This window comes from Cervus elaphus, chromosome X (assembly GCF_910594005.1).
Source record: "Cervus elaphus chromosome X, mCerEla1.1, whole genome shotgun sequence".
NCBI classification, from domain to species: Eukaryota; Metazoa; Chordata; class Mammalia; order Artiodactyla; family Cervidae; genus Cervus; species Cervus elaphus.
Genome location: NC_057848.1, coordinates 109,908,512 through 109,931,836, shown reverse-complemented (window position 1 = coordinate 109,931,836; position 23,325 = coordinate 109,908,512). Strand labels below are relative to the sequence as shown.

The window sequence follows — 23,325 nt, the reverse complement described above, 5'->3', positions numbered from 1 at the left end:
AGACCCAAATGAAAGAAGAGAGCAAACCATGTGACTACCTGGTAGAAGAGTGTTCCCAGGCAGAGGGAGCAACCAGTACCAAGGCCTTGAAGTGGGAATGGGCCTGGCATATTTGAGAAGCAGCAAGAAGGCAGCAGTGACCAAAAAAGAGCTTGCAAGGAGAGTGGCAAGTGATGAGGCCAGAGAGGAAGCCAGAGGCCAGATGATGGTAGGGACTTTTCATCTTCATATAATGTGATGAGAAGCAATGGAAAGGTGTGCTGGGGAACAATAGGCTATAATAAGCTTTTTTCTTTCAGTTCAGTTCAGTTCAGTCACTCAGTCGTGTCTGACTCTTTGTGACCCCATGAATTTTTTCTTTAGTAACAGGTTTATTGAGATATTAATATAATTTATATGCTATACAGTTCACCCATTTATTTATTTATATTGAATATAGTTGATTTATTAATACAATGTTGTATTAGTTTCAGGTATACAACACAGTGATTCAGTTATATCTATATATGTATGAAAATATATGCATATATCTTTTCTAGATTCTTTTCCATTATACTTTATTACAAGACATTGAGTATAGTTCCCTCTGCTATACAGTAGGTTCTTGTTGTTTATGTTTTCCACATAGTAGTTTGTATCTGCTAATCCCAAACTCTTAATTTATCCTTCCCCTACCCTTTCCCCTTTGTAACTGTAAGTCTGTTTCATATGTCTGTGAGTCTATTTCTGTTTTGTAAATAAGTTCATTTGTATCATTTTTTAGATTCCACATATAAGTGACATCATATGATATTTGTCTTTCGCTGTCTGACTTCATTTAGTATGATAATCTCTATCTAGGTTCATCTATGTTGCTGAAATGGCATGGTTTCATTCCTTTTTATGGCTGAATAATATTCCAGTGTATGTGTGTGTGTGTGTGTACACCGCATCTTTTTATCCATTCATCTGTCAACGGAAATTTAGGTTACTGCTGTGTCTTGGCTATTGTGAACATTGGGGTGCATGTATCTTTTCATAGTTCACCCATTTAAAGCATATAATTCATTGGTTCTTAGTATATTCCCATATATGTGCAGCCATCAACAGTTTAATTCCAGAAAGTTTGCAACCCTTTACCCATTAGCAATCACGTCCTACTTTCACCATCACCTACCCTGGCCACTGGTAATCACTAATCTACTTTCTAGTCTGGACATGTCACATGAATAGAATCATACAATGTGTTACCTTTTGTGACTAGCTTATTTCACTTAGCATAATGTCAACAAAGTTCATCCATGTTATAACATGTATAAGAACTTCATTCCTTTTTACTGGCAAATAATGTATCATTGTGTGGATATACCACATTTGGTTTATCCATTCATCCATTGATGGGCATTTGGTTTGTTTCCACCTTTTGGCTATTATGCATAGTATTGCTACAAGCATTCATGTACATGATTTTTTATGAACATATGTTTTCAATTTTCTCGGGTGATAGCTATGAGTGGAACTGCTGGATCATGTCATAACTCTATGTTTAATCATTTGAGAAACTGCAGTCTGTTTTCCATTGTGGCTGCATAATTTTATATTTCCTCCAGCAATGTATTTGTGGCCAATTCCCCCACATCCTTGCCAACACTTGTGACTATCTGATTCTAGCCATCTTAGTGAGTGTGAAGTGGGATCTCATTGTGGTTTCAGTGTGCTGATGACTAAAGATGTCAAGCATCTTTCCATGTGCTTACTGGCCATTTATGTACGTTCTTTGGAGAAATGTCTGCCCATTTGTACATTATGTTAGTATTTGTCTTTTTAGTATTGAGTTGTAAGAGTTCTTTATATACTCTATTGATAAATACAAGTTCCTTATCAGGTAGATGATTGGCAAATATTTTCTCCAGTTCTGGGAGTTGTTCTTTTCACTTTCTTGATGGCATTGTTTGAAGCACAAAAGGGTTTTTTTTTCTAATGAAGTATAATTTATCTTATTTATTTCTTCTGTTGCTTATGTCCTTGGTGTCATATCTAAGAACCCATCTCCTTGTCCCTTAACTTCAAGAATGACTCTTCTGTCCACCACGCTGGAAACATATGGGAGGCAGGGACGCAGAGTACCAAGCAGAGGCAGAATGACAGTGGCCATGAGGGGTCACTCTGAGCACTCAATGCAGAACCTCGACCTCCTGATTGAGTGCTGAGCTCCAAAGCCCACAAAACTGCCCAGACCCGGACACAAGCATTTACATACTGTCCTTGTTTTCTTGCCTTTCTTTTATGCAAATCCTGCATGCACCTGGTTGGACAACTCAAAGGTCTGAAAAATAGGCTCAGATGTGGATGGCCTTGGGTGGCTGGGGAGGAGCCCCTCTCACACTAACTCAGCGTAGGACCTGGGAAGACACCTTTCATCTTTCTGGGCCCAAGTTTCCACATCTCTATTATTTGAGGAGCTGGACTTGGGTCTCTGGCAACCCACAGGCTTCTGGGTCTTCACGTTCCCAGTCTCACAGGGTAGCTAAATGAGACTGGAAGAAAAGATTTATTGTAGGAGTGAGAGCAAACCATGAAGCAATATTTACAGTATGATCCCATGATTTGTTTGGCATAGGAAAACTTCCGGAAAGATACACCCAAAGTATCAGCAGTGCTTGTCTCTGGCATGTGGAAGATGATGTGTTTTTTTTTTTTTTCCTCTTTCAGTTTGCTTGTATGTTCTGATTTTTCACTTTGATAAACATGTTTTGCTTTTGTAACAAGGGAAAAAAGAAAAGCGTAAGAGAAAGAAAGTAAAATTGACATTTTAAAATTAAAATTTATTTATCTATTTTTGGCTGTTCTGGGTCTTTGTTGCTATGTGGGCTTTTCTCTAGTTGCGGCAAGCGGGGGCCACTCTCATTGCGGTGCACTGGCTTCTCATTGCAATGGCTTCTTGTTGTGGAGCATGGGCTCTAGGAGTGGGGGCTTCAGTAGCAGCAGTGTGTGGCTTCTAGGGCATGGGCTTCAGCAGTTGTGACACACAGACTTGGTTTCTCTGCAGCATATGGAATCTTCCCATGTTCCCAGCATTGGCAGGTGGATTGTTAATCACTGGACCACCAGGGAAGTCCTAAAATTGACATTTTTTAAAGAGAGAGATTGCCTAGAGGTCATTAACAGGGAAAGGGAGCAAAAAATCTAGTCTCTACCAGAGCCATGAGGTGCATGCTCCACCAAGGGAGGTTGGGTGTCCCAGAAATTGGACTCTGAGGTGGAGATGGGTGTGCAGGAAGTTTATTAGGGAGGATCTCGGGATCTGCAGCTTTGGAAAGAGGGTGAAGAAGCAGGGTTGTGCGGGTGGGACAAAGTGCACTGCTGTCCTAAGGCCTTGCTCAGTCACCCTAAGTGGGAGGCTCTGGCTCTGAGCTGGCAATTCAGAGTTGGCCTGACTGGGGGTGAAAGAGCCACCCTAGGAAGAAGGTATGACATTTGGCAAGGAATCCCCACAGATTCCCCAAAGCAAAGGAATCCCCAAGGAAAGCAAAGGAATCCCCAGAGCAGTGGAATGCTGCCTAAGGCAGCTCTGTAAGCACTTAGGAGACTAAATTGTTTGTCCCTGAGGTGAGATCTGGGCAGCACATCAGTGTCTGCTGTGAGGAGACTGCCTGGCAAAGGAGACCTCCATGAAGGGCAAGGCTATAGGCAGATGTTAGAGGGGTTTTCAAAGAGGAAAGCATCAGTTTTGAATTCAGATGCCTGGCTGCTCTCCCATTCTGAGCTCTAATCTCTATTCCAATTTGTCTCCTCAGGCAGTGACCTTTGAGGGCCACTGATGGGCCAGCCTTTAGTTTAGGTGCTTTCCACAATCCACAACACTACTCCCAACTTTATCTCCAAGGATACTTTCATTGTATACATGTCAATACAGACAGAATGGAAATATTCTGAGCACATTTTATCAATGAGGAATCCTAGGTTCAGAGAGGAGACCCAGCTAAGTTGTGATGACGTAGGCTCAGAGCCAGCCCTGTCCAGCCCCAAGTCCCATCCTCTGTGTCCCTGGTGACACAGCTGCCCAGACTTTCTTTCTTTTTTTTTTTGCTGCCCAGACTTTCAAGTGATTTGCTTTGTGTTCAAATGGACTAATCTGTTCCTTCTCATTATTGCCAAACCAGTTTGTTCCCTATGCCCACCAATCAGTTTCCAGATGAGGCCGTCTCAATCCTGCAAATCACAAAATGCACTTTTACTTAGTTGATGCGACATAAAATCGCCCTTCCTCTCCTGGAAAGCTGCTCTCTTTGGAAGGGAGCAGAGCTCTCTTGCACCTGAGCCTCCCCAGTTTGGGGGGACATGGGAGGCTGAAGCCAGTCTGACTGAGTTAAGCTTGAGTTAATCTTATTAACCTGTGAGATCAATTGACTGAAGGCACCAGGCAAGTGACAGCACAGGCATTAATTCAGTAGTGACCAGAGCAGCCTGACAGCCAGGGACTGATTTATCAGCCCTTTTAGTAGATGGGATTGCATTTAGCTAATTGAGTCTGAGACTGGCATGAATATGCACTCTCTTCAGGCAACCCCCTTGTGACATGGTGCTCCTGGGTGGATGTCCTACAGAGGGAATAGGGAGGGAAGAAGAAGCAGGTAGAAAGTAATGCCCCCTTCCTGTAAGGACACTGTAAGGACTGGTTTAGGGACCTAGGTACCTAACTTGCATGCTGCTCTCAGGAGGCAGTGGTTCCCAAATGTGATTCTCACACCAGCGGGATAAGCATCCCTTGGCGACTTGTGAGAAATGCAGAATTTTGGACTCTACTCCAAACCTACTCAATTATAAACTCTGGGAGTGGGGCCCAGCGATTTGTGTTTTAAGAGGCCCTCCATGGAATTCTGATTCTCAGTCAAGTCTGAGACTCACTGAAGGAGTTATGAGCACAAACTCTGGCACCAGGCAACCTGTGTTACTAGCTATGACTTTGGACAAAAGACCTAACTTTTCAGTATCTCAGTTTCTTCATCTGTAAAATGGGGGCTATAATAGTACCTGCCTTACAGGGTTCACAACAACCCTGCAAGATTAAACTTGCAAAGTGCCTAGACCAATGTCTGGGACATGGTAAGGAGCTATATTTATAAATGCTGTTTTTGTTGTTGTTCAGTCACTAAGTCACGTCCAACTCTTTGTGACCCCATGGACTGCAGCATACCAGGCCTCCCTGTCTCTCATCATCTCACGGAGTTTGCCCAAGTTTGTGTCCATTGAATTGGTGATGCCATCCACCTATCTCATCCTCTGCCACCCTCTTCTCCTTTTGCCTGGTGTAACATTTATAAATGTTAACAACTGTTATTGTTGGAAATAATGGAGCCTAGGGCTTCTGTCTGCTCCTTCAGCATGACAGTGATTCTAAGTAAAAAACAGGGTCATAAAGTTTCTATGATTTGATAAGTAAAAAAAAAAGGGTACAAAATTGTATCTTTACTGTTATTGTACTTATGTAAAACTGTGTATGCTCATGAACAGGGTAAAATCATGGGTGATTTCTTTCTCTAATCACAAACATTTGCATGTGGTTAAATATATCTTTGGAATCAAAATATTAAATAAATCTGATTAGACAAGAAAAATGTATTGCATCATAGATAACCAATGGGTGGAGTTGAAGAAAAGACTTCTCTAGAGCACTCAAGATATAGGACTGCCATATGTTGTCCCTGTCTCCATTCAGGTACAGGAGGGCAAAACTCAAAGTCCCTCAAGGTTAAAATTGAAGAGATGTGAGCCAGAGTCTGGTCCAACTAAAGAACCTCAATAATGGCACCAAAGATGGCTGGGAGGTGGGCATGAGGGCTGGACAGTGAACTCATCCTCAGAAAGGGAGAAACATTCCAGCTGAGACTCAGCATGGTCTTGGAAGCTCAGACCTTGCTGATTTCTTGGAAAAGTCTGAATATTTGGTGAGAGCTTCAACTAGATCTCCATCTCTAAAGGAATAAGTCCAGCTAGCTGGCTATATCCCCATCTTTCCACCTACATATATATTTAGGTACCAGGGGACTCCTGATTAGACTGTAAAATCCTGGCATAAGGTCAAAATAGCTGACTTTAGGATCAAGGTCTAGGTCAGATTACTGGGGTAGGTAGGTAGTAAGTTTGAAACTTCAGGCACATATGCTACTCTCAGCTCTACTTTCCTCTTTTAAACTCTGCTACTTAGAACAACAACTCTCCAGTTAGAGTTTACTAAGATCTCTACAAGCAGTATTTCTTTGTACCTTGGTAACCGTTTACTTTTAAATGGTAGCATATCTGTTGATACATGGTCACTATGGAATCTACTAAGACATACTAGAATTTCTGCAGTTTATCAATTAGCTACCATGATCTTGGGCTTCCCTCGTGGCTCAAAGGTAAAGAATCCATAAGAGACACAGTTGATCCCTGGGTTGGGAAGATCCCCTGAAGAAGGAAATGGCAACCCACTCCAGAATTCTTGCCTGGAGAATCTCATGGACAGAGTGGCCTGGCACAAAATGGCCGAAAATAGTCAGATAAGACTTAGTCACTAAACAACAACAACCCTGATCTCATCTTGTGGCCTTTGTTTTGACACTTGAGTATGATATTGTGGTACACTTCTGACTTACCAAGGTTCTTTTTCATGTATATAACAGCTTTATTGTGACATAATGCATGCATTTACCGTACAGTTCACACATTTTAAAATGTACAATTATGCGGGTTTTAGTATGTTTAGAGTTGTGCGACTGAACAACAAGAACAAGAGTTCTGCAGCGATCACCCCAATCTTGGAACATCTTCAATACCCTGAAAGAAACCTTAAACCCCCTTCCCAGCCCTAGATAACCACTAATCTACTTACTATCTCTATGGATTTGCCTATTCTGGGCATGCCATGTAAATAGAATCATTCATGATGTGGCCTTTTCTGTCTGGCTTCTTTGGTGTGGCATAATGTTTTCAAGGTTTATTGATGTTGTCGTATGTCTCATTACTTCTTTCCCTTTTATGACTGGATCAGTTCAGTTCAATTCAGTTACTCAGTTCTGTCCAACTCTTTGTGACCTCATGGACTGCAACATGCCAGGTTTCCCTGTCCTTCACCATCTCTCGAAGTTTGCTCAAACTCATATCCTTTGAGTCGGTGATGCCATCCAACCATCTTGTCCTCTGTCGTCCCCATCTCTTCCTGCCTTCCATCTTTCCCAGCATCAGGATCTTTTCCAATGAGTCAGCTCTTCTCATCAGGTGGCCTAAGTATTGGCGTTTCAGCTTCAGCATCAGTCCTTCCAATGAATATTTAGGGTTGATTCCCTTTAGGATTAACTGGCTTAATCTCCTTGTTGTCCAAGGGACTCTCAAGAGTCTTCTCCAACACCACAGTTCAAAAGCATCAATTCTTCAGTGCTCAGTCTTCTTTTTGGTCCAACTCTCACATCTGTACATGACTACTGGAAAAACCATAGCCTTGGCTATATGGACCTTTGTCAGCAAAGTAATGTCTCTGCTTTTTAATGCGCTGTTTAGGTTTGTCACAGCTTTTCTTCCAAGGAGCAAGCATCTTTTAATTTCATGGCTGCAGTCACCATCTGCAGTGATTTTGGAGCCCAAAATAATAAAGTCTCTTACTGTTTCCTTCGTTTCCCCATCTATTTGCCATGAAGTGATGGGATCGGATGCCATGAGCTTAGTTTTTTGAATGTTGAGTTTTAATCCAGCTTTTTCACTCTCCTCTTTCACCTTCATCAAGAAGCTTTTTAGTTCCTCTTTGCTTTCTGCCATAAGAGTGGTGTCATCTGCATATCTGAGGTTATTGATATTTCTCCTGGCAATCTTGATTCCAGCTTGTGCTTCATCCAGCCCAACATTTCACATGATGTGCTCTACATATAAGCTAAATAAGCAGGGTGACAATATACAGCCTTGACAACAACAACTAGTCTGTTGTTTCATGTCCAGTTCTAACTGTTGATTCTTGACCTATATACAGGTTTCTCAGGAGGCAGGTAAGGTAGTCTGGTATTCCCATCTCTTTAAGAATTTTCTACAGTTTGCAATCCACACAGTCAAAGGCTTTAGGATACAACTGGATAGCATTCCATTGTATGGCTACACCATATTTTGTTTATTTTTTTATCTATTCGTCAGCTGATGCACATAGGTTGCTTCCTCTTTTGGCTATTGTAAACAATGTGGCTATAAATATTCATTTACAAGTTTTTGTGTGGATGTGTATTTTCATTTCACTCGGGTGTATGCCTAGTAATGGAAATACTGGATTGTATGACGACCCCATATTTAACATTTTGAGGGACTGACCATTTTCCAAAGCAGCTGCACTATGTTACATTCCCACCAGCAATGTGTAAGAGTACCAATTTTTTCACATCCTCATAAACATTTGTCTGACTTTTTGATTCTAGCCATCCTAGTGGGTGTGGAGTGGGATCTCACTGTGTTTTTTATCTGTATTCTCCTAATGACTAATGATATTGAACATCTTTTATGTGCTCATTGGCCATTTGTATATCTTGGAGAAATGTCTATTCAGATCTTTTACCCATTTTTGAATTCAGTTATTTGTCTTTTTATTACTGATTTGTAAGAGAAGTTTATATATTCTGGATACAAGTCTTTATTAGATACATGATCTGCAAATATTTTCTAGCATTCTGGAAGCTATTTACTTTTATGTATTTATTTATTTATTTTTGTCTGCCTTAGGTGTTTGTTGCAGTGCATGGGCTTTCTCCAGCTGTGGCAAGTGGGGGCTGCTCTTTAATTGTGGTGTGTGGGCTTCTCGTGGTGGTGGGTTCTCTTTGTTGTGGAGCACAGGCTCTAGAGTGTGCAGGCTTTAGTAGTTGTGGCACATGGGCTCAGTAGTTGTGGGGCACAGACTTAGCTGCCTTGTGGTATGTGGGATCTTCCTGGGCCAGGGATGGAACCTGTGTCCCCTGTATTGGCAAGTGGATTCTTAACCACTGGATGGCCAGAGAACTCCAGGCTTTTTTACTTGCTCAATGGCATTATTTATAACACAATTTTTAAAAAATTTTAATAAATTCCAGTTTATCTATTTTTTTGTTATTTGTGCAATGTGTCACAACTAAGCAACTGTTGTGTAACCCAAGGTCTTAAAAATTTACGTCTATTTTTCCTTCTCAGTTTTATAGTTTTAGTTGTTATGTGTAAGTCTTTTATCTAATTTGAGTTTAATTTTGTGTAAGTGTAAGAAAGAATTCCCAAGTTCATGCTTCTACATGTGGAGATCCAGTTGTCCTAATACCACTTGTTGAAGACTGTTCTTTCCCCATTGAATGAATTTGGCACCCTTGTCAAAAATCATTGGTCATGAGTATGAGTTTATTTCTGGATTCTCAATTCTGTTCCATTGATCTATATGCTACCCTTACACTAGTAGCACATTATTTTAATTACTGTGCATGTGTGCTCAGTTGTATCCGACTTTTTGCCACCCCATGGACTGTAGCCCACCAGGGTCCTCTGTCCGTGAAATTCTGCAGGCAAGAATACTGGGGTGGGTTGCCATTTCCTACTCCCAGGAGCTTTGCATAGAGTTTTGAAACTGGTGGGAAGTGTGAGTCCTCCAACTTTGTTCTTTTTTAAGTTTGTTTGGGTCCCTGGAATTTCCATATGAATTTTAACCTCAGCCTGTCAATTTCTACAAGGAATTCAACTGGACTTCTATCCAAATTGCATTCAATCTGTAGATCATTTTGGAGAGTATTGATGTCTTAACAATGTTTAGTATTTGGTCTTTCCATCTGTTTCAGTCTTCTTTTTTTTGTAAGTTTTCAGTGTACAAGTCTGGCACCGCTTTTGTTTAATTTTTTCTAAGTGTTTTATTCTTTTGATGATATTGTAAAAGGAGTTATTTTCTTAATTTTACTTCAGATTGTTCATTACATGTATATAACAATACAATTTTATATTGATTTCATATCCTACAACTTTGTTGAACTCATCCATTACTTTGAATAGTTTTTAGTGGATTCCTTAGAATGTCTATATACAGGATCATGTCATCTGTCCTTCTTCCTTTCCAGTCTTTCCAGTGCCTTTTATTTCTTTTTCCTATCAAATTGCTCTGGCTAGAACCTCCAGTACAATGTTGAGCAGAAGTGGTGAGAGAGCATACCCTTGTCCATTCCTGGTCTTGAGGGAAAACTTCTAGCATTTCACTATTTTGATGTTCTTGTGGGTTTTTCACAGATGCCCTTTGTCAACTTGGAAAACTTTCTTTCTATTTCTATTGGTTGAGAGTATTTTTTTTATCATGAAAGGGTGTTGGATTTTGTCAAATCCTTTCTCTGTGTCTTTTGAAATAATTATGTTTTTGCTTTTTATTCTATTGATATGCTGCATTTCATAAAATGATTTTCAAACATTACAACAACTGTGCATTCCTGGGATAAATCCTACTTGGCCATGATGTGTGGTCCTTTTTTAAATTTATTTATTTTTAATTGAAGGATAATTGCTTTACAATATTCTGTTGGTTTCTGCCATATGTCAACATAAATCAGCCACAGATATACATATGTCCCCTCCCTCTTCAATCTCCCTCCCACTTCCCACCCCACCCCACCCCTCTAGGTTGTCACAGAGCCCCAGGTTGAGTTCCCTGAGTCACACAGCAAATTCCCACTGGCTATCTATTTTACATATGGTAATGTGTATGTTGCTGGATTTGGTTTGCTCATATCTTGTTGAGGATTTTTGTGTCCATAATAATAAGAGATATCAGCCTGTAGCTTTTTTGTTATGTTTTGTGTCTATTTTTGTTACCAGGATAATACTGGCCTCATAGAATGAGTTGAGAAGTATTACCTCGTCTTCTACATTTTGAAAGAGTTTTTTTAAGAATTGACATTAATTCTTATTTAATTATTTGGTAGAATTCATCAAAGAAGCCATCTGTGTCTGGGCTTTTCTTCATGGGTAGTTTTGATTATTAATTCAATCTCTTTACTTACAACAGATTTATTTGGAGTTTTTGTTTCTTCTTTGTGTCTTTTCAATAGTTTGTGTCTTTCTAAGAATTTATGCATTTCCTCTAACTTGTATAATTTATTGTCATACAATTGTTCATAGTATTCTTTTATAATCTTTTTTATTTCTGTAAGGTGGATTGTAATGTCCCCTTTTTAATTTCTGATTTAAGTAATTGGGATCTTCTCACTTTTATTCTTGGTCAATCTAGCTAATCAAAGTTCTTTTGAATTCTCATTTGATCCTCAGTTTCTTTCTGCCTATGTTTGGGAGACTTGGCCAACCTAAGAACATACATATATTTCTTTTATAGTCAAAAGAATAAGTCTTCTTCACCTTCCAGCACATGAAGCTCTCAATCTAAACCCCCGAAGCATACTATCCTGTTCCCTTGGCTAACTGAGGCAGATTCATTGTGAACCAGCCTCTTTATTAGCCCCTGGCTATAGTTCATAAGACTGTCACAATCTCAACCACTCATTTTAGAAATTAAGCTGAAGTCCTTTTAGCACACTGGCCATAAGCCAAGTATTGCTAATTTCTGAATAAATATGGGGACCTGGGGAAGAGCAGAAGGCAGCAGACCCTGGCTAGCTAGAAGCCCCAAGCAAAGCATTGTGAGTAAACCTGAGGCCTGGTCTTGATAAACAGTGCTCTTTGAGTCTTGAATGGGAACAGAGGCAAGTTAGAAAGGCCAGAGACCTACTGCTGTTCTGACCATTTGTCTCCTTAGCCATGGCACCCAGACTATGCTGCCCTGGTTGGCAGGAATTCAGCTGACAGGTGGCAAAGTCAGGAAGTCAGGAAAAAGCATTTGGTGTTTTGGGAAAGTGCCAATTTTGACTGGTGGTCTGGGGTGCATAGCACAGTTGGTGATCTTTCCCCTCTCTGCAAGCCTGAAGTCTGGCTGGGGTGTTGGGGGTTGAAGCATCTATTATCTCAGAAAATGTCTTTGAGCCAATAAAATGTTCGCTTAAAGATTATTTCCAGACTAATAGGAAATCTGTATGTGCAAGCAAGTCCAAATTTTAAAAGGGAGCAAAACCCACTGAGATTTCACTGGAAAGGAAGTGGCAACAAATCAACTCTTAGGGATGAGTATGTGGTGAGCTTGAAACTCAAACCAAGTGTGACAGCCTCAGCCCCACCCTGGGCTGCTGACTCAGGACCAAGAGGAAGAAGGAGCTGCCAGACCATGATTTCTGTAAACAGTTCTTGAAAGAGAAACCACACACTTGTCTTTCTGCCAGCCCCCCAGCTTCTCCTTAGAGCTTCAAATGCAGCTATTGTCTTTTCTGTGACACCGTAGGGTAGGGCTTCTCAACTTGAGCTCTGTGGACCTCCAAGCAGTGTGTGGAAAGAATTTAGGGAGTCTATGAACTTGGATGGGAAAACTATTTGATCCTTTTCCACTAATCTCTAACAGAAATTTAGCATTTCCTCAAATTGGGAATGTAGGCAGCAAGCCATAATAGTATTAACAGTATCTGTGACTTTATCTGTGATCAAAATCACAAATATTTTCATATCAGATTAGAGTTATTGTATCTCCGAAAAGTTATTTATGCTCATCATCACTTCAAAACCTCTATTCTATAGACTTGCCACTCAGTCTTGTAACTTAATGCATTATTAAAGTAATATAACTAGATCACAATTTCTTAAAAGTATTTCTTATAACCATTTCAATATGATTCATTTCCTTTGTAATTCTACGCATTATATTTTATGCATCTGAAAACCATATTCTGAGGCGTCCAGAGGTTTGACCAAACTGCTAGAGGGACCGATGACCAAAAAGAGACTGAGACCCTTGCCCTATATCTTGGTGCTCTCCTGCTCCACTGGCTTCATTTCTGATCCACAAAACTTTCCTTATCTTACTGGAGGGCTCGAAAACACTTGTGTGCTAGTGCTGTGACATTAAGCAAATTCAAATTTCCCTGCTGCTTCTTAATCTGCAAAGTGGGGAATAATAACACTACCAACTTACCTACTTTTATAGGGTTTTTGCAATGACTCAATGAGTTAATAGCACTTAGTCCCCAACAAATAGTAACTGCTCATAAGTATTAGTTATTTTTATTATTTTTGTTCATATTGATGATCTCACTAATATGTATCTCCTAATATATATATATATACATATATACTATTGCTATCTCTGTTTTTAGAAAAAGGAAACTGGAGCTTAGAGAGGTGAAATGACTGACCCAAGGATACACACAAGGAAATGGTAGAGCCAGAGTTCAAAGCCAGGTCTGTGTGACTCTCAAGGCCAGCAGAGGTCTCTCTTCAGCACATGGCTGATTAGAAGCAACTGCCTGTCTCCCCCAAACAGATGGGGACCATCAAGGGGGTAGTCATTTGGGGATGAACAACAAGCTCTGCACACTCCTGAGTTCTCTTCCCAACTTATTCCTACTGTCCATACCTCCAGCTTGATGGAGGGAAGAGGGTGCTTCCAGCTCCACTTGCATACCATCAGCCCGCAGCCAGATCTCAGGAGGCCAGTCCTCCCATCCTCCCAAAGTCTACTGCCAGTGCAGCGCCTACATGTGAAGGGGACAAATGAATACCAAGCTCATTTAGGGTCATGAACCAGCCTCTACTCAAGCCTTACAGAGCACTGGAGTTGGGGCAAGGGGAGCGACTGGGGACTCAGAAATGGATGAGCTTGTCTGGGCAGTGAAAGCAGCATCGAGAAGGAAGTGGTCTGGGAGCAGAGGAGATCACCAGTTGGAGTGGGGCCAGGAGTGCTTATGAATTTTTAAGGCAGAGGCAATAGGGCATGCAAAGGGCTAGAGGCATAAAAGAGTCTGGTATGTAAGGAAAGAAGAAAGTAATTCAGAATGTCTGGGGTTTGGATTGAATGGAAGAGGGAAGAAGGTTGGCATGGGCAGATGAGATGGTAGTTTATTTATAACCAGATAGTGAGGAAGGCTGCAGCCATGAAATTAAAAGATGTTTTGCTCCTTGGAAGAAAAGTTATGACCAACCTAGACAGCATATAAAAAGCAGAGACATTCATTACTTTGCCTACAAAGGTCCGTATAGTCAAAGCTATGGTTTTTCCAATAGTCATATATGATGTGAGAGTTGGATGATAAAGAAGGCTAAGTGCCAAAGAATTGATGCTTTTGAGCTGTGGTGTTGGAGAAGACTCTTGAGAGTCTCTTGGACTACAAGGAGATCAAACCAGTCAATCCTAAAGGAAATCAGTCCCGAATATTCATTGGAAGGACTGATGCTGAAGCTGAAACTCCAATACTTTGGCCACCTGATGTGAAGAGCTGACTCACTGGAAAAGATCCTGATCCTGGGAAAGATTGAAGGCGGGCAGAGAAGGGGATGACAGAAGATGAGATGGTTGGATAACATCACCGACTCAATGGACATGAGTTTGAGTAAACTCCAGGAGTTGGTGATGGACAGGGAGGCCTGGTGTGCTGCAGTCCATGGGGTTGTGAAGAGTCGGACATGACTGAATGACTGAACTGAACTGAGTGAGGAAGATCAGAACCTGGTCCACAAGTCTTCCAATAGAGGAAGGAGAGCCGTTAAAGGGTTTGTATATAGCAGCAACAGGACCAGATTTGCCTGTTCAAAGAACCATGCCCACCCACCCCACAACCAAGCTGCAGAAAGTGGATTGATTAGAAGGGGTAGAGACTAGAGGCTGGTTAGACCAACAGGTGGCGCTACTATAAAGAACCCGCCTGCCAATGCAGGAGACAAAAGAGACTACTGTTCGATCCCTGGGTCGGGAATATCCTCTGGAGAAGGAAACGGCAACCCACTCCAGTATTCTTGCCTGGAGAATCCCATGGACAGAGGAGCCTGGTAAGCTATTGTCCATGGAGTTGTAAAAGAGTCGGACACGACGGAGCAACTAAACAACAACAAACAAGACCAACAAGGAGGCTAATTAAGTAGTCGGCGGAGAGATGAGGCGGGGCTAAACTGGGAGGGGAGGAGTCTGGAACTTCTGACATTCCCTCTGGCTCTGCCTCTGCTCTAAGTGGTGAGGAGGATGTGGGACCAGGACCACAATTGCTGGGGGCACTTGCCCTCCTCGAATTTCGAGTTTCGTTGTGTTTGGAAAGTCTTCTTCAGGCCAGAAGACAATTGCCATGAATTCACAGGCTAACACCTCTAAGAGCAGAATAAACAGCCAGGGCCCTACTTTCTGGCCCTGCCCTCCTAGGAGAGTAACTGAGGTGAGGGGCCCCAGCTCTACCCCTCTGCGTGGCAGGCAGGAAGGAGAGAGGGGCCTCGAAGAGCAGGTCAGAGCCTGCCCTCAGTCAAAGGAAATATCCACCCTCCTAGGCCTTTCAGAGACTGTTTTCTTCCAAGTAGGTCCCGCTGTTACCAGGGCAACGAAGAACCCTGGGCTTTGTGTTTCTGTCTGTGGAGTCCCTGGGGAGAAGTGATCTGTGGAGCTTTCCCTAGTCTAGGCAGGAAGCAGGAAGTGCTAGCCGGAGGTGGAGCCCCTACTCCCATTTAGAGATAATCTCTTGCCTTGTTAATGCCTTTCTCCATCCCCTGGGAGGGGCCAAGGCCCCAGGGAAGTCAGTTCTGGCAGCCTAGGCTCTGGTGGACCTGGTTTCTCAAGGCCAGGCCCATCTTATGGCACACCTTTCTCAGGAAGTGCAATCTGAGCAAGTGTCCTGGAGGGGGACGCTCACACCAGGCCATGCTACATGCTGGGGGATCACTGCACAAATATTTCTTGATCCCATACTATATGCTAGTGCAGGATCTCCAGGCTGGCTTCCGCTCTGGGGAGCTCTGTGGGAAGGCTCAGAACCAAACTGGCCACTAAATGTCACCTGAGCTGGTTGGTCCCCAAGGCTCTTTTCTGCACTGGGCTGGGCTAGTCATTAGAATTGCCTAGGGAGCTTTTTAGAAATACAAATTCCTGGAGATTCTGATTCCACCAGTGTAGGTGTGAATGGAGGGTGGAGGCTAAGAGTTCTGGATGTCTAATTGCTAGACCTCACAGTTGAACTCTGCAGTTGGAGCAAGTGACCTTAAGCTTCCTCTTCTGGGCTTTTGTTCTATTTCCTTGTTTGGGGCATGCAAATGGACTTCTGTGAGATACAACCTGGTCACTTCCATTGGGCAGCCAGGATCCCAGGTAGGGCCTTCCATCTCCTGAGTCCTGCATGCACTCTGTTGCAGCAGCCCTGGAAGGTATTAGCATTTCTGGCCCCCATGGCACTCTGCTGATTCATCCTGAGCCCTCACCACCTCAGGCCCCCATCAACTTTCAGATTTTTTTCACACCTTTCTTCTCATCCACATCTTCCCCACTCAGGCTTCTGCAGATGGTTTTGTGAACTTAACTGCAAGATCTCACAGGTGTACCTAGTAAAGGTCATGTCAGCACATCCTTCTAAGTTAGATTGGGAGGGGGTGGCTCCTCATTCCATTTTGGAGGGGGTCCTCTAGTCCTCTAACTTAATACCATCTGCTAATACCCTTGGCAGCCTACCTCTAGTTCTCCATCCAGCAGCCCATGTATTCACTCACTTCTTTGTTTATGTACTAACCTAGGGTTGTGGTCCTACTGTGTGGATCACGAAATGCTAATACCTGTGCTGGATAGCTGTGTGCTGGGCCCAGGGGACTATATGGATGAGGAAGCTATGTCCTAAGCAGGATTGGGAGTCACACAGGGTCCCAAATCCAGTCAGTGGTGTGACCAGACTGGAATAGGGGGCTCTTTTTCCTATACTCACAGGGCTCCCCACTGCAAGGGTTGGCAAGGCTGAGCCTGCTCTTACTTGCCCCCACCTCCTTTGACAGGCCATCACAGATGCAATCTGAGATCACCTAGCTCTCCCTGAAATGGCATGAGAAACTCCATTGGGTGCTGGAGACTTTATCTCATCCCCTGAAGCAGAAAGGGGAGCTCCAGTACTCCCTGATGCTGCTCATGGCCCCACAGCCTTGTCCCTCCCCCAAAGGGGCAGTTGTCAGCCGCACACTCATGCATACTCATCTCCATAAACTCAGCCCTGCCACTGGCCTGCCTTGCTCTTCAGGCCCTTCCTTGAAGGACAGAACTGGCTGGCTCTGGAGCTTCCAGAGATCGGGCACCTGGTTGCTTTGGCAAGGACCCAGAATCCGGTCAGGTTGAGGCTTGAGCGTGACAGGGGGCTTTCTTGGGAAAAGGCTTGGAGTATCAGAGTTGAGAGAGTATAGATCTGGGAGTCACAAAGACCCGAGTCCACCATGCAACCTAGTATCTCTGAAATTCAGGTCCCTCAGTTCTATAAGACACCATTACCTTCTTCACTGAGTGTGGGAATGAAATGTGAAAGTGCCTGGCACACGGTCAGAAACAAGCGTTTCCTCCATCTTTTCTCCCTCCCTCCCTTTGTTCCTTCCCCATAAAGAGGCAAAGCAAGCACACATCTGATGCCAGGCTTTGTTTCTCACAGCATGTCTGTACGGTGGTGGGCAGGACAGGATAGACCCTGTTGGAGGGCCAGTGGAGGGAGGTGGAGAGGGGTGAAGCATCCCTAGAGCTGGGGAATGGGCAGCTGTGGTGCTATGATAGTGCCACTTAGTAGCTGTAAACCTTGGGCCAGGCTTTCTCCTCTCTAAGCCTCAGTTTTCCTCGTCTATAAGAGGAGAGTGAGATGAATGAGATAATGGGTGTGAAGTGCCTGGCAGAGCCACTGCTAGGGACTCCAGAAGCGTTCTCACCCACTGTCCCAGGTGAGAAAAATTCAGCTCATGGCTGGGAAACTTGAGCAAATCCCAGAATGGGATTCAGTTTCTTCTGACCCCACAGTCTGTGAGGAGCAGTGAATTCTTGCTGGACAGTGTCTGCGTGGACTTGCTCCGAGAGTGTATTTAAAAATCTTCACCAGCTTTCTCATTGATGTCCCATAGCTCCATCTAGTGCCAAAAAGTGGAAGGGCCTTCCCTCCTTCCCCTCTCCCTCCCTCCAAAGTCGTGTTGCGCCGTCTGTTGTGTTTGGAGGCCAGGGGGACTGCAGTGTTACAGGATGGTAAGGCTGGTCACTCATATCTTTATATTAGTGGAGAACTAATGCTGTTTTTTAAGATGCTTAGTCCCTCCACTTCCCTCCTGACAGCTTCTGCCATTCACAGATTCAGTAGGCTGGAGCCCTTAGTTTGAAGGACTTCAAGGCTTCAGGCTAGGGCTGATCCAGGCAAAGTGTCTGGGAAGTACCTAATGCCTCCTAGGTGGTCTTCTGCACTTGCTCAATAACCCAGAGAAACACAGTCTTTACACACCCTTTATCCTTTTATTGAGGAGAAAGCTTTAGCATACAGAACAATTTCTCATCTTCACAACACAGTAATACAACAGTAACACAATAACACATTGGTTTCAATTTCTCCCCGGGTCTCTGGGAATCCCTGGGCTGCCCTCAAACCCTTGCATGCATACCCCCACCCCCACCCACCCCTCTTTAAACCCAAGAAATAGCCCAAAGCCCATAGTTCCTCTTACAGCTCTTGTGGCTGTTAGATCACAACATTGAAGATCTGGGAAAGGAGGGGAAGAGGGTCAAAGGGGAGCCCAAGCCCCCTTGCCACCAGAGGGCCATAAACCAGCTCACTGCTCATCTGCTCTTTCCACGGCCGAGGCTAAATGGGCTCAGGATGAAAAGCACCATGGGAACAGGCAGGGCCTGTGATGAGGGGTCCCTGTAAGTGTGGGTGCAAGGCACCTGTCCTTTGGACTTCTCTGACAGGGACATGGGCAGCAGGGCCAGCATGTTGGCCATCAGCAAACAGAGTCCACAGCCTTGAAGAATGGCAGGCCTCCTTCTGGAACTCTCTCCTGAGAAAATAGCTGAAAAACAGACAAAATTTTCTTTACAAGGTTATTTACTTTTGAACTGGTGGGGATGGGGAAAACCAGGCAATTGATGTGTCCAACACATTAGGAGAAAGCTCAAATAAGTTATTCAGTCTGCGTGATTGCATAGGTGGCAGCCATTTTAAATCCTGCTGATCAAGAGCTCGCAGATCTCAGCTTTGAAAAGACATGGCAAGAACACACTAGAAATAAAGGCAGCAAAGTGTTAAGAGTGTGGCTCATCTGTGTGGTGGGATTCTGAATGTGGCTTTTGGATCCCCATCATTTTCTCTATTTGCCAAATTTTCTATAATGATTATGTATTACTTTTCTCTTTGGAGGAGGGAGTAGCCTTTTTAAAAGATAGCAACAGGTTATAGGAACCTGGCTCCACCAATCCCCAGGCTGAGAAATGTGTGAGCAACAGAAGTACTTCTTACCTCCCACTGATGAATAGAGACCTCACCGGAAACCAGTCGGAGGACTGGGTTTCTCTGTGACTCCTCTTCCTCCTGCTTCTTTTTCTTGCCTCTGAGCTCAAAATCCTAAGGCTGGGCTGAGGTTATCTGTCAGACTCCAGTGAGGAACAGAGGTTTAATTTACTATGTTTTCTTCCCTCTGGCCACAGATACTTTGGCTGCACTTGCCCAGCTACCAGGCCCTGTGCAGGAAGCCCAGTGTGGAGGGCAGTTCAGGCCATCAGTGGATCTGGCTGTCATTCTGTGGCCAGAGTAACATAGTATGTACTTTTCACTGCAGAACCATGTCTTCTGGACCCAAAGCCAGCAGCAGGTCTCTGTGAAGGCCCCTAGGTTAGGACCCAGAAGCTCCAGGAATTACTAGGAGGCAGTCAACCTCTTAAACCTCACCATCTGCTCAATGCCCAGCATCAGACTATGGCTTGCCCCTCATGTGAGAGACATGAGGTCATCCCGGTTGCAAAGCTGCAGGAGGCACAGTCTCTGTAGAGAGAACCTTCCTCTCTCCTCTCAGAACTAAGGAGTCCTTCACGTTGGAGTTGAAGAGCAGGCTTTGGACCTCTCTCTCTCTGGCATTCTGGGAAGGAAAGGCCAATTAAGCCACCTCTGGAACCCCAAGGATGGCAAATCTTCTGTCAAGACCTATGGCTGGAGACTGCAGTCCAAGGCCTGGCCAGGGGAGGAGACCACCATCCCTAAGGAAAGAGTCACTCCTTACAAGGTCAAATTGAGTTGTTGCTGCTGCTTTCTCCGCCTCCTTCTCCCTGACCTAACTGCCTACCCTTTAGGCAACGTCAGGGAAAGGAGTAGGGCATGGAATATTGGGCTGTGTCCACTAGGGATGCCCAGGAGAGCAGTGAAGTAAGACGAAAGGGTCCCAGATCTGGTGAGCTCTAAGGCCCTAAGCCCATGGTCTGTGGGAAGGTGGGACCAGCTTGCTCAGTCAGTTGAAGACAGGTCTCAGCTGGGTGATCCATTGGACATGTGGCTTTGCATTCCCTCACTGGGCTAATTGGAGGGGACTCTTCAGGGCCCTCCTACTGAAGGGGTGACCTGAAGCAAGTGTAGGCTTCCAGGCACGTTTCTTGGTAGCATCCTGCTGTCCACCAATTATACCTAGTAAGTGACTTCAGTGGTTTTAGAAGTTCAGTGGAGCCTGTCCCGGGCAGAGCAGTGAGCCATTGGGTGAAGTCCAGGTTAGCCAGCCAGAGGATTAAACCATAGAACACAGTGTGAATTAACACAGGAGAGGTGAGGGCTTAAAACAACTAGAGGGGAAATACAAGAGGGTGACCAGTTCATTTATGGGAACAGGCCCAGAAACCTGCTCTCTAGATCCTGGCAGGTATGAGCAGAGTGCACACTGAGAGGACAGCTATCACTATGCCATCCTTTCCCGAGTGTCACTCCCCAGTCACGGTCACAGGATGGTCTGGAGTCCTCCAGGTCTTCTTCAGGTTCTGCAGGTCTGGAACTCCCTTAAGTACTGGTCAGTGAATGAGGCAGGTGTGGCAGCGAAAGCAGGGGCAGGGAACACAGTGGAAGGGTGTGTTGTGGGGGAGGGGGCAGCTCACTCCAGCTCTCACACGCGAATACGGCCCCGTGCAGCCCGGTGGCCCCCCTGCCTCGGAGTGAGGCGAAATAGCACTGGGGGACGGCGTCGGATTTGGCGTTGCCCCAGGCGACCTGCGCGGCGAATCAGTGGCGGTGAACTGTAGAATGGTGAATTGGTACCTGGAAGGCCCTCCAGAAGTGGGAGTCGATTCTGGTTCCTCCGTCTGCTGGGCTGTATGATGGGAGGCGACACATCTAGGAAGTTTTCATGATAGTAGCCAGAAGTCTGGGATGAAGCGTTGGCATAGGTGGGCTCCATCTCCATCAGCTCATCCAGGTCATCATCTTGGGTCTCATCCTCTGTCTCCTGCTCCTGCTCGGGCTCTTGCTCGGGCTCCTGCTCTGGTTCCTGACGGCCACCCTCATGTTCCTCTTCTTTCTTATCCTTACTCTGATCTTCCTCCTCCTTCTTCCTCTTCTTCCTCATCCCCTCCTCTTCCTCCTCTTCTTTCGCCTCCTCTTCTTCCGCCTCCTCTTCTTCCTCCTCCTCTCCGTCCTCCTCCCCTTTCTGTTTCAGCTCCTTCCTCATCTCTTCCTCACTCTTCCTCCTCTTCTCCTCCTCCTCCCCCCTGGTCTCTTGCTGGATTGCTCTCACGCGCCTCCGCTGGTCCTTGTTGAGAATCCTGCGCCTGCGTGCCTCTTCATCTTCATCCCCACTGTGGCACTCTTCTCCCTCTTCACCTTCGAGATTACGGTCTGCTGCAAAAGGGAAGAAGATATTGCGAACCCCAGGGAGTGGCATTGGCTTGGGGACACGCACTTTTCTTTCTATCTCCACACACTCGAGAATCAGCTCGTCCAGGTCGGCCATTTCAGTTGACCATAAGAGCTCCTTGCGGAAGAACTCTGATAAGCCTTTGAGGAACTGGTTTTGAAGGCGGCCGTCATCCCAAGACAAGAATTGAGCCAGGAACTGAAAAGCATCTGCATAGCTGCCCAGGGTACAGTCTCCCTGCTTGAGCTTGCGGATGGCTTTTTTTGCCACGCTTGGGGGAATGGGGCCACAGAATTGCTTACGGATTTCATCCAGGAAGCGCGGAAAGTTGGCATGCAGGGGGCTTCCTTCCTGGGTGACTGAGACGGCCCAGTCCTTGGCTTCACCAGCGAAAAAGGAGATCAGAAAGGCCACCCGCTCAGCTCCCCCGGGGAAATGATCCTCATGGTCGGCTATGAAAGTCTCTAGCTGCATCAAGAATTCAGCCAGGTAGACTGGGTCGCCCGAGAAGGGCTCTATCTCAGGCCGCTCCAGCGGCGGCAGAAGAGGCTGCGGGGGCAGCTCCTTGGCCGGGGGCGGGGGCAGCGCCGGCGGGGGTGGACTGGGCATCGGGGGTGGGTCGGTGGGTGCGCCGGAGGTGCCGCAATCCTGGATCACGCTAATCAACAGTTCGTCCGGGGCATACTCGGGCTCGGTGCGCGGGGGAGGCCAGCACAGGAAGGGCAGTTCTCCCTCGGGAGCAGCGTCGATCTCACTGAGCGGGAACTCAAAGTTCTCCTCAGAAAGGGCGGGCACCCCGGGGACCGGCCAGCGCATGTAGCTCGAGACATTGCCCCGCAAGGAATTGACCTCGGCCAGGGCTCTGCCGAGCTGAAGGCCCAGATTGGCGTTCTCCCCGCGAAGGGCATTTAATTCTTCTCGCAGGGCCACGTTCGCCATGCGGAGGCTATTGAGATTCCCGGCCGCCTCGGACATCAGGACTAGCCGGGGCCCTGGGGCTGCGGGCAGGGGTGGGATGGGGAGATAGGGCCGTGAGAGGAGCCGGGGGCCGCGGCGGGGCGCGCGGGGGGCCGAGCCACACCCACTGGAGCGAGCTCGGAGGGCCTGGCGGCTCCGCCCGGGGCGCGTTACCTCGTCCCGGGGATCGCAAAGGACGGGCGGCGGCGGGAGCCGGGAGGCGCCGGGCGGAGGAGGCGGGCGGCGAGGCAGCGAGGCGGCAATCGGGCGGGCGGAGGCAGGCGGCGAGGTAGGGAACTGACTGCGGCACGATCTGTCGAGGAAAAATCTTGCGGCTGGCGCGTCCCCGCCTTTTAAGCGCGGCCCGCGCCACCACCCCCCACCCCCGGCAGGGGCGGGTCTTAGGGAACCGCGGGAGCCCACTGGCCGCTGCGTGCCGCCCCCCTCAAGCCCCCCCGCCCCCCCGCTCGGCGGCGCCTCTCACTGCCTCTCTCCTTCCCTAGCTGCAGCTAACTCGGGTCGGGAAAATGCGACAGCGACTGCCCACTCGAGGTCGTCATGGCGACAGCCAGTGAACGTGTTCCTCTCCTCGGGCAGGCCCCCGAGTGTAGAGGAGCTGCTTCGCGAGGCGCAGCTCAATCTCCAGAGCCTGTTGCAAGGTACTGAGAGGGAGGGGGGCTGCGGCCAGAGGCCACGGGCCCAGCAGCAGCT

The 23,325-nt window shown here is 45.9% G+C and overlaps 2 protein-coding genes across 15 annotated transcripts in view; one reads left to right on the top strand and one right to left on the bottom strand.

The window, feature by feature from the left end:
* NHSL2 (NHS like 2) overlaps positions 1 to 23,325 on the top strand; it is a 307,579-nt gene that overhangs the window by 263,201 nt on the left and 21,053 nt on the right. For 8 of the 13 annotated variants that reach the window (XM_043896854.1, XM_043896853.1, XM_043896860.1 and 5 more), the window contains one exon: positions 23,118 to 23,273. The exons of the other annotated variants lie outside the window; for them this stretch is intronic. In XM_043896854.1, coding sequence (XP_043752789.1) covers positions 23,118 to 23,273 — 156 coding nt within the window. The remainder of the gene's footprint in view (positions 1 to 23,117; positions 23,274 to 23,325) is intronic. 13 annotated transcript variants of the gene reach the window in all.
* Positions 18,270 to 23,098, bottom strand: RTL5 (retrotransposon Gag like 5). 2 transcript variants are annotated; one of them, XM_043896867.1, is made up of 2 exons: positions 21,063 to 23,098; positions 18,270 to 18,843 (listed from the first exon to the last, which is right to left on the bottom strand). In XM_043896867.1, exons 1-2 carry the CDS (start codon positions 22,630 to 22,632, stop codon positions 18,611 to 18,613), a joined length of 1,803 nt encoding a protein of 600 aa, XP_043752802.1. In that variant the 5' UTR covers positions 22,633 to 23,098; the 3' UTR covers positions 18,270 to 18,610. The 2 variants fall into 2 exon arrangements, with proteins under 2 accessions (XP_043752802.1, XP_043752803.1); XM_043896868.1 differs by lacking the exon at positions 18,270 to 18,843 and having other exon boundaries at positions 19,291 to 23,098.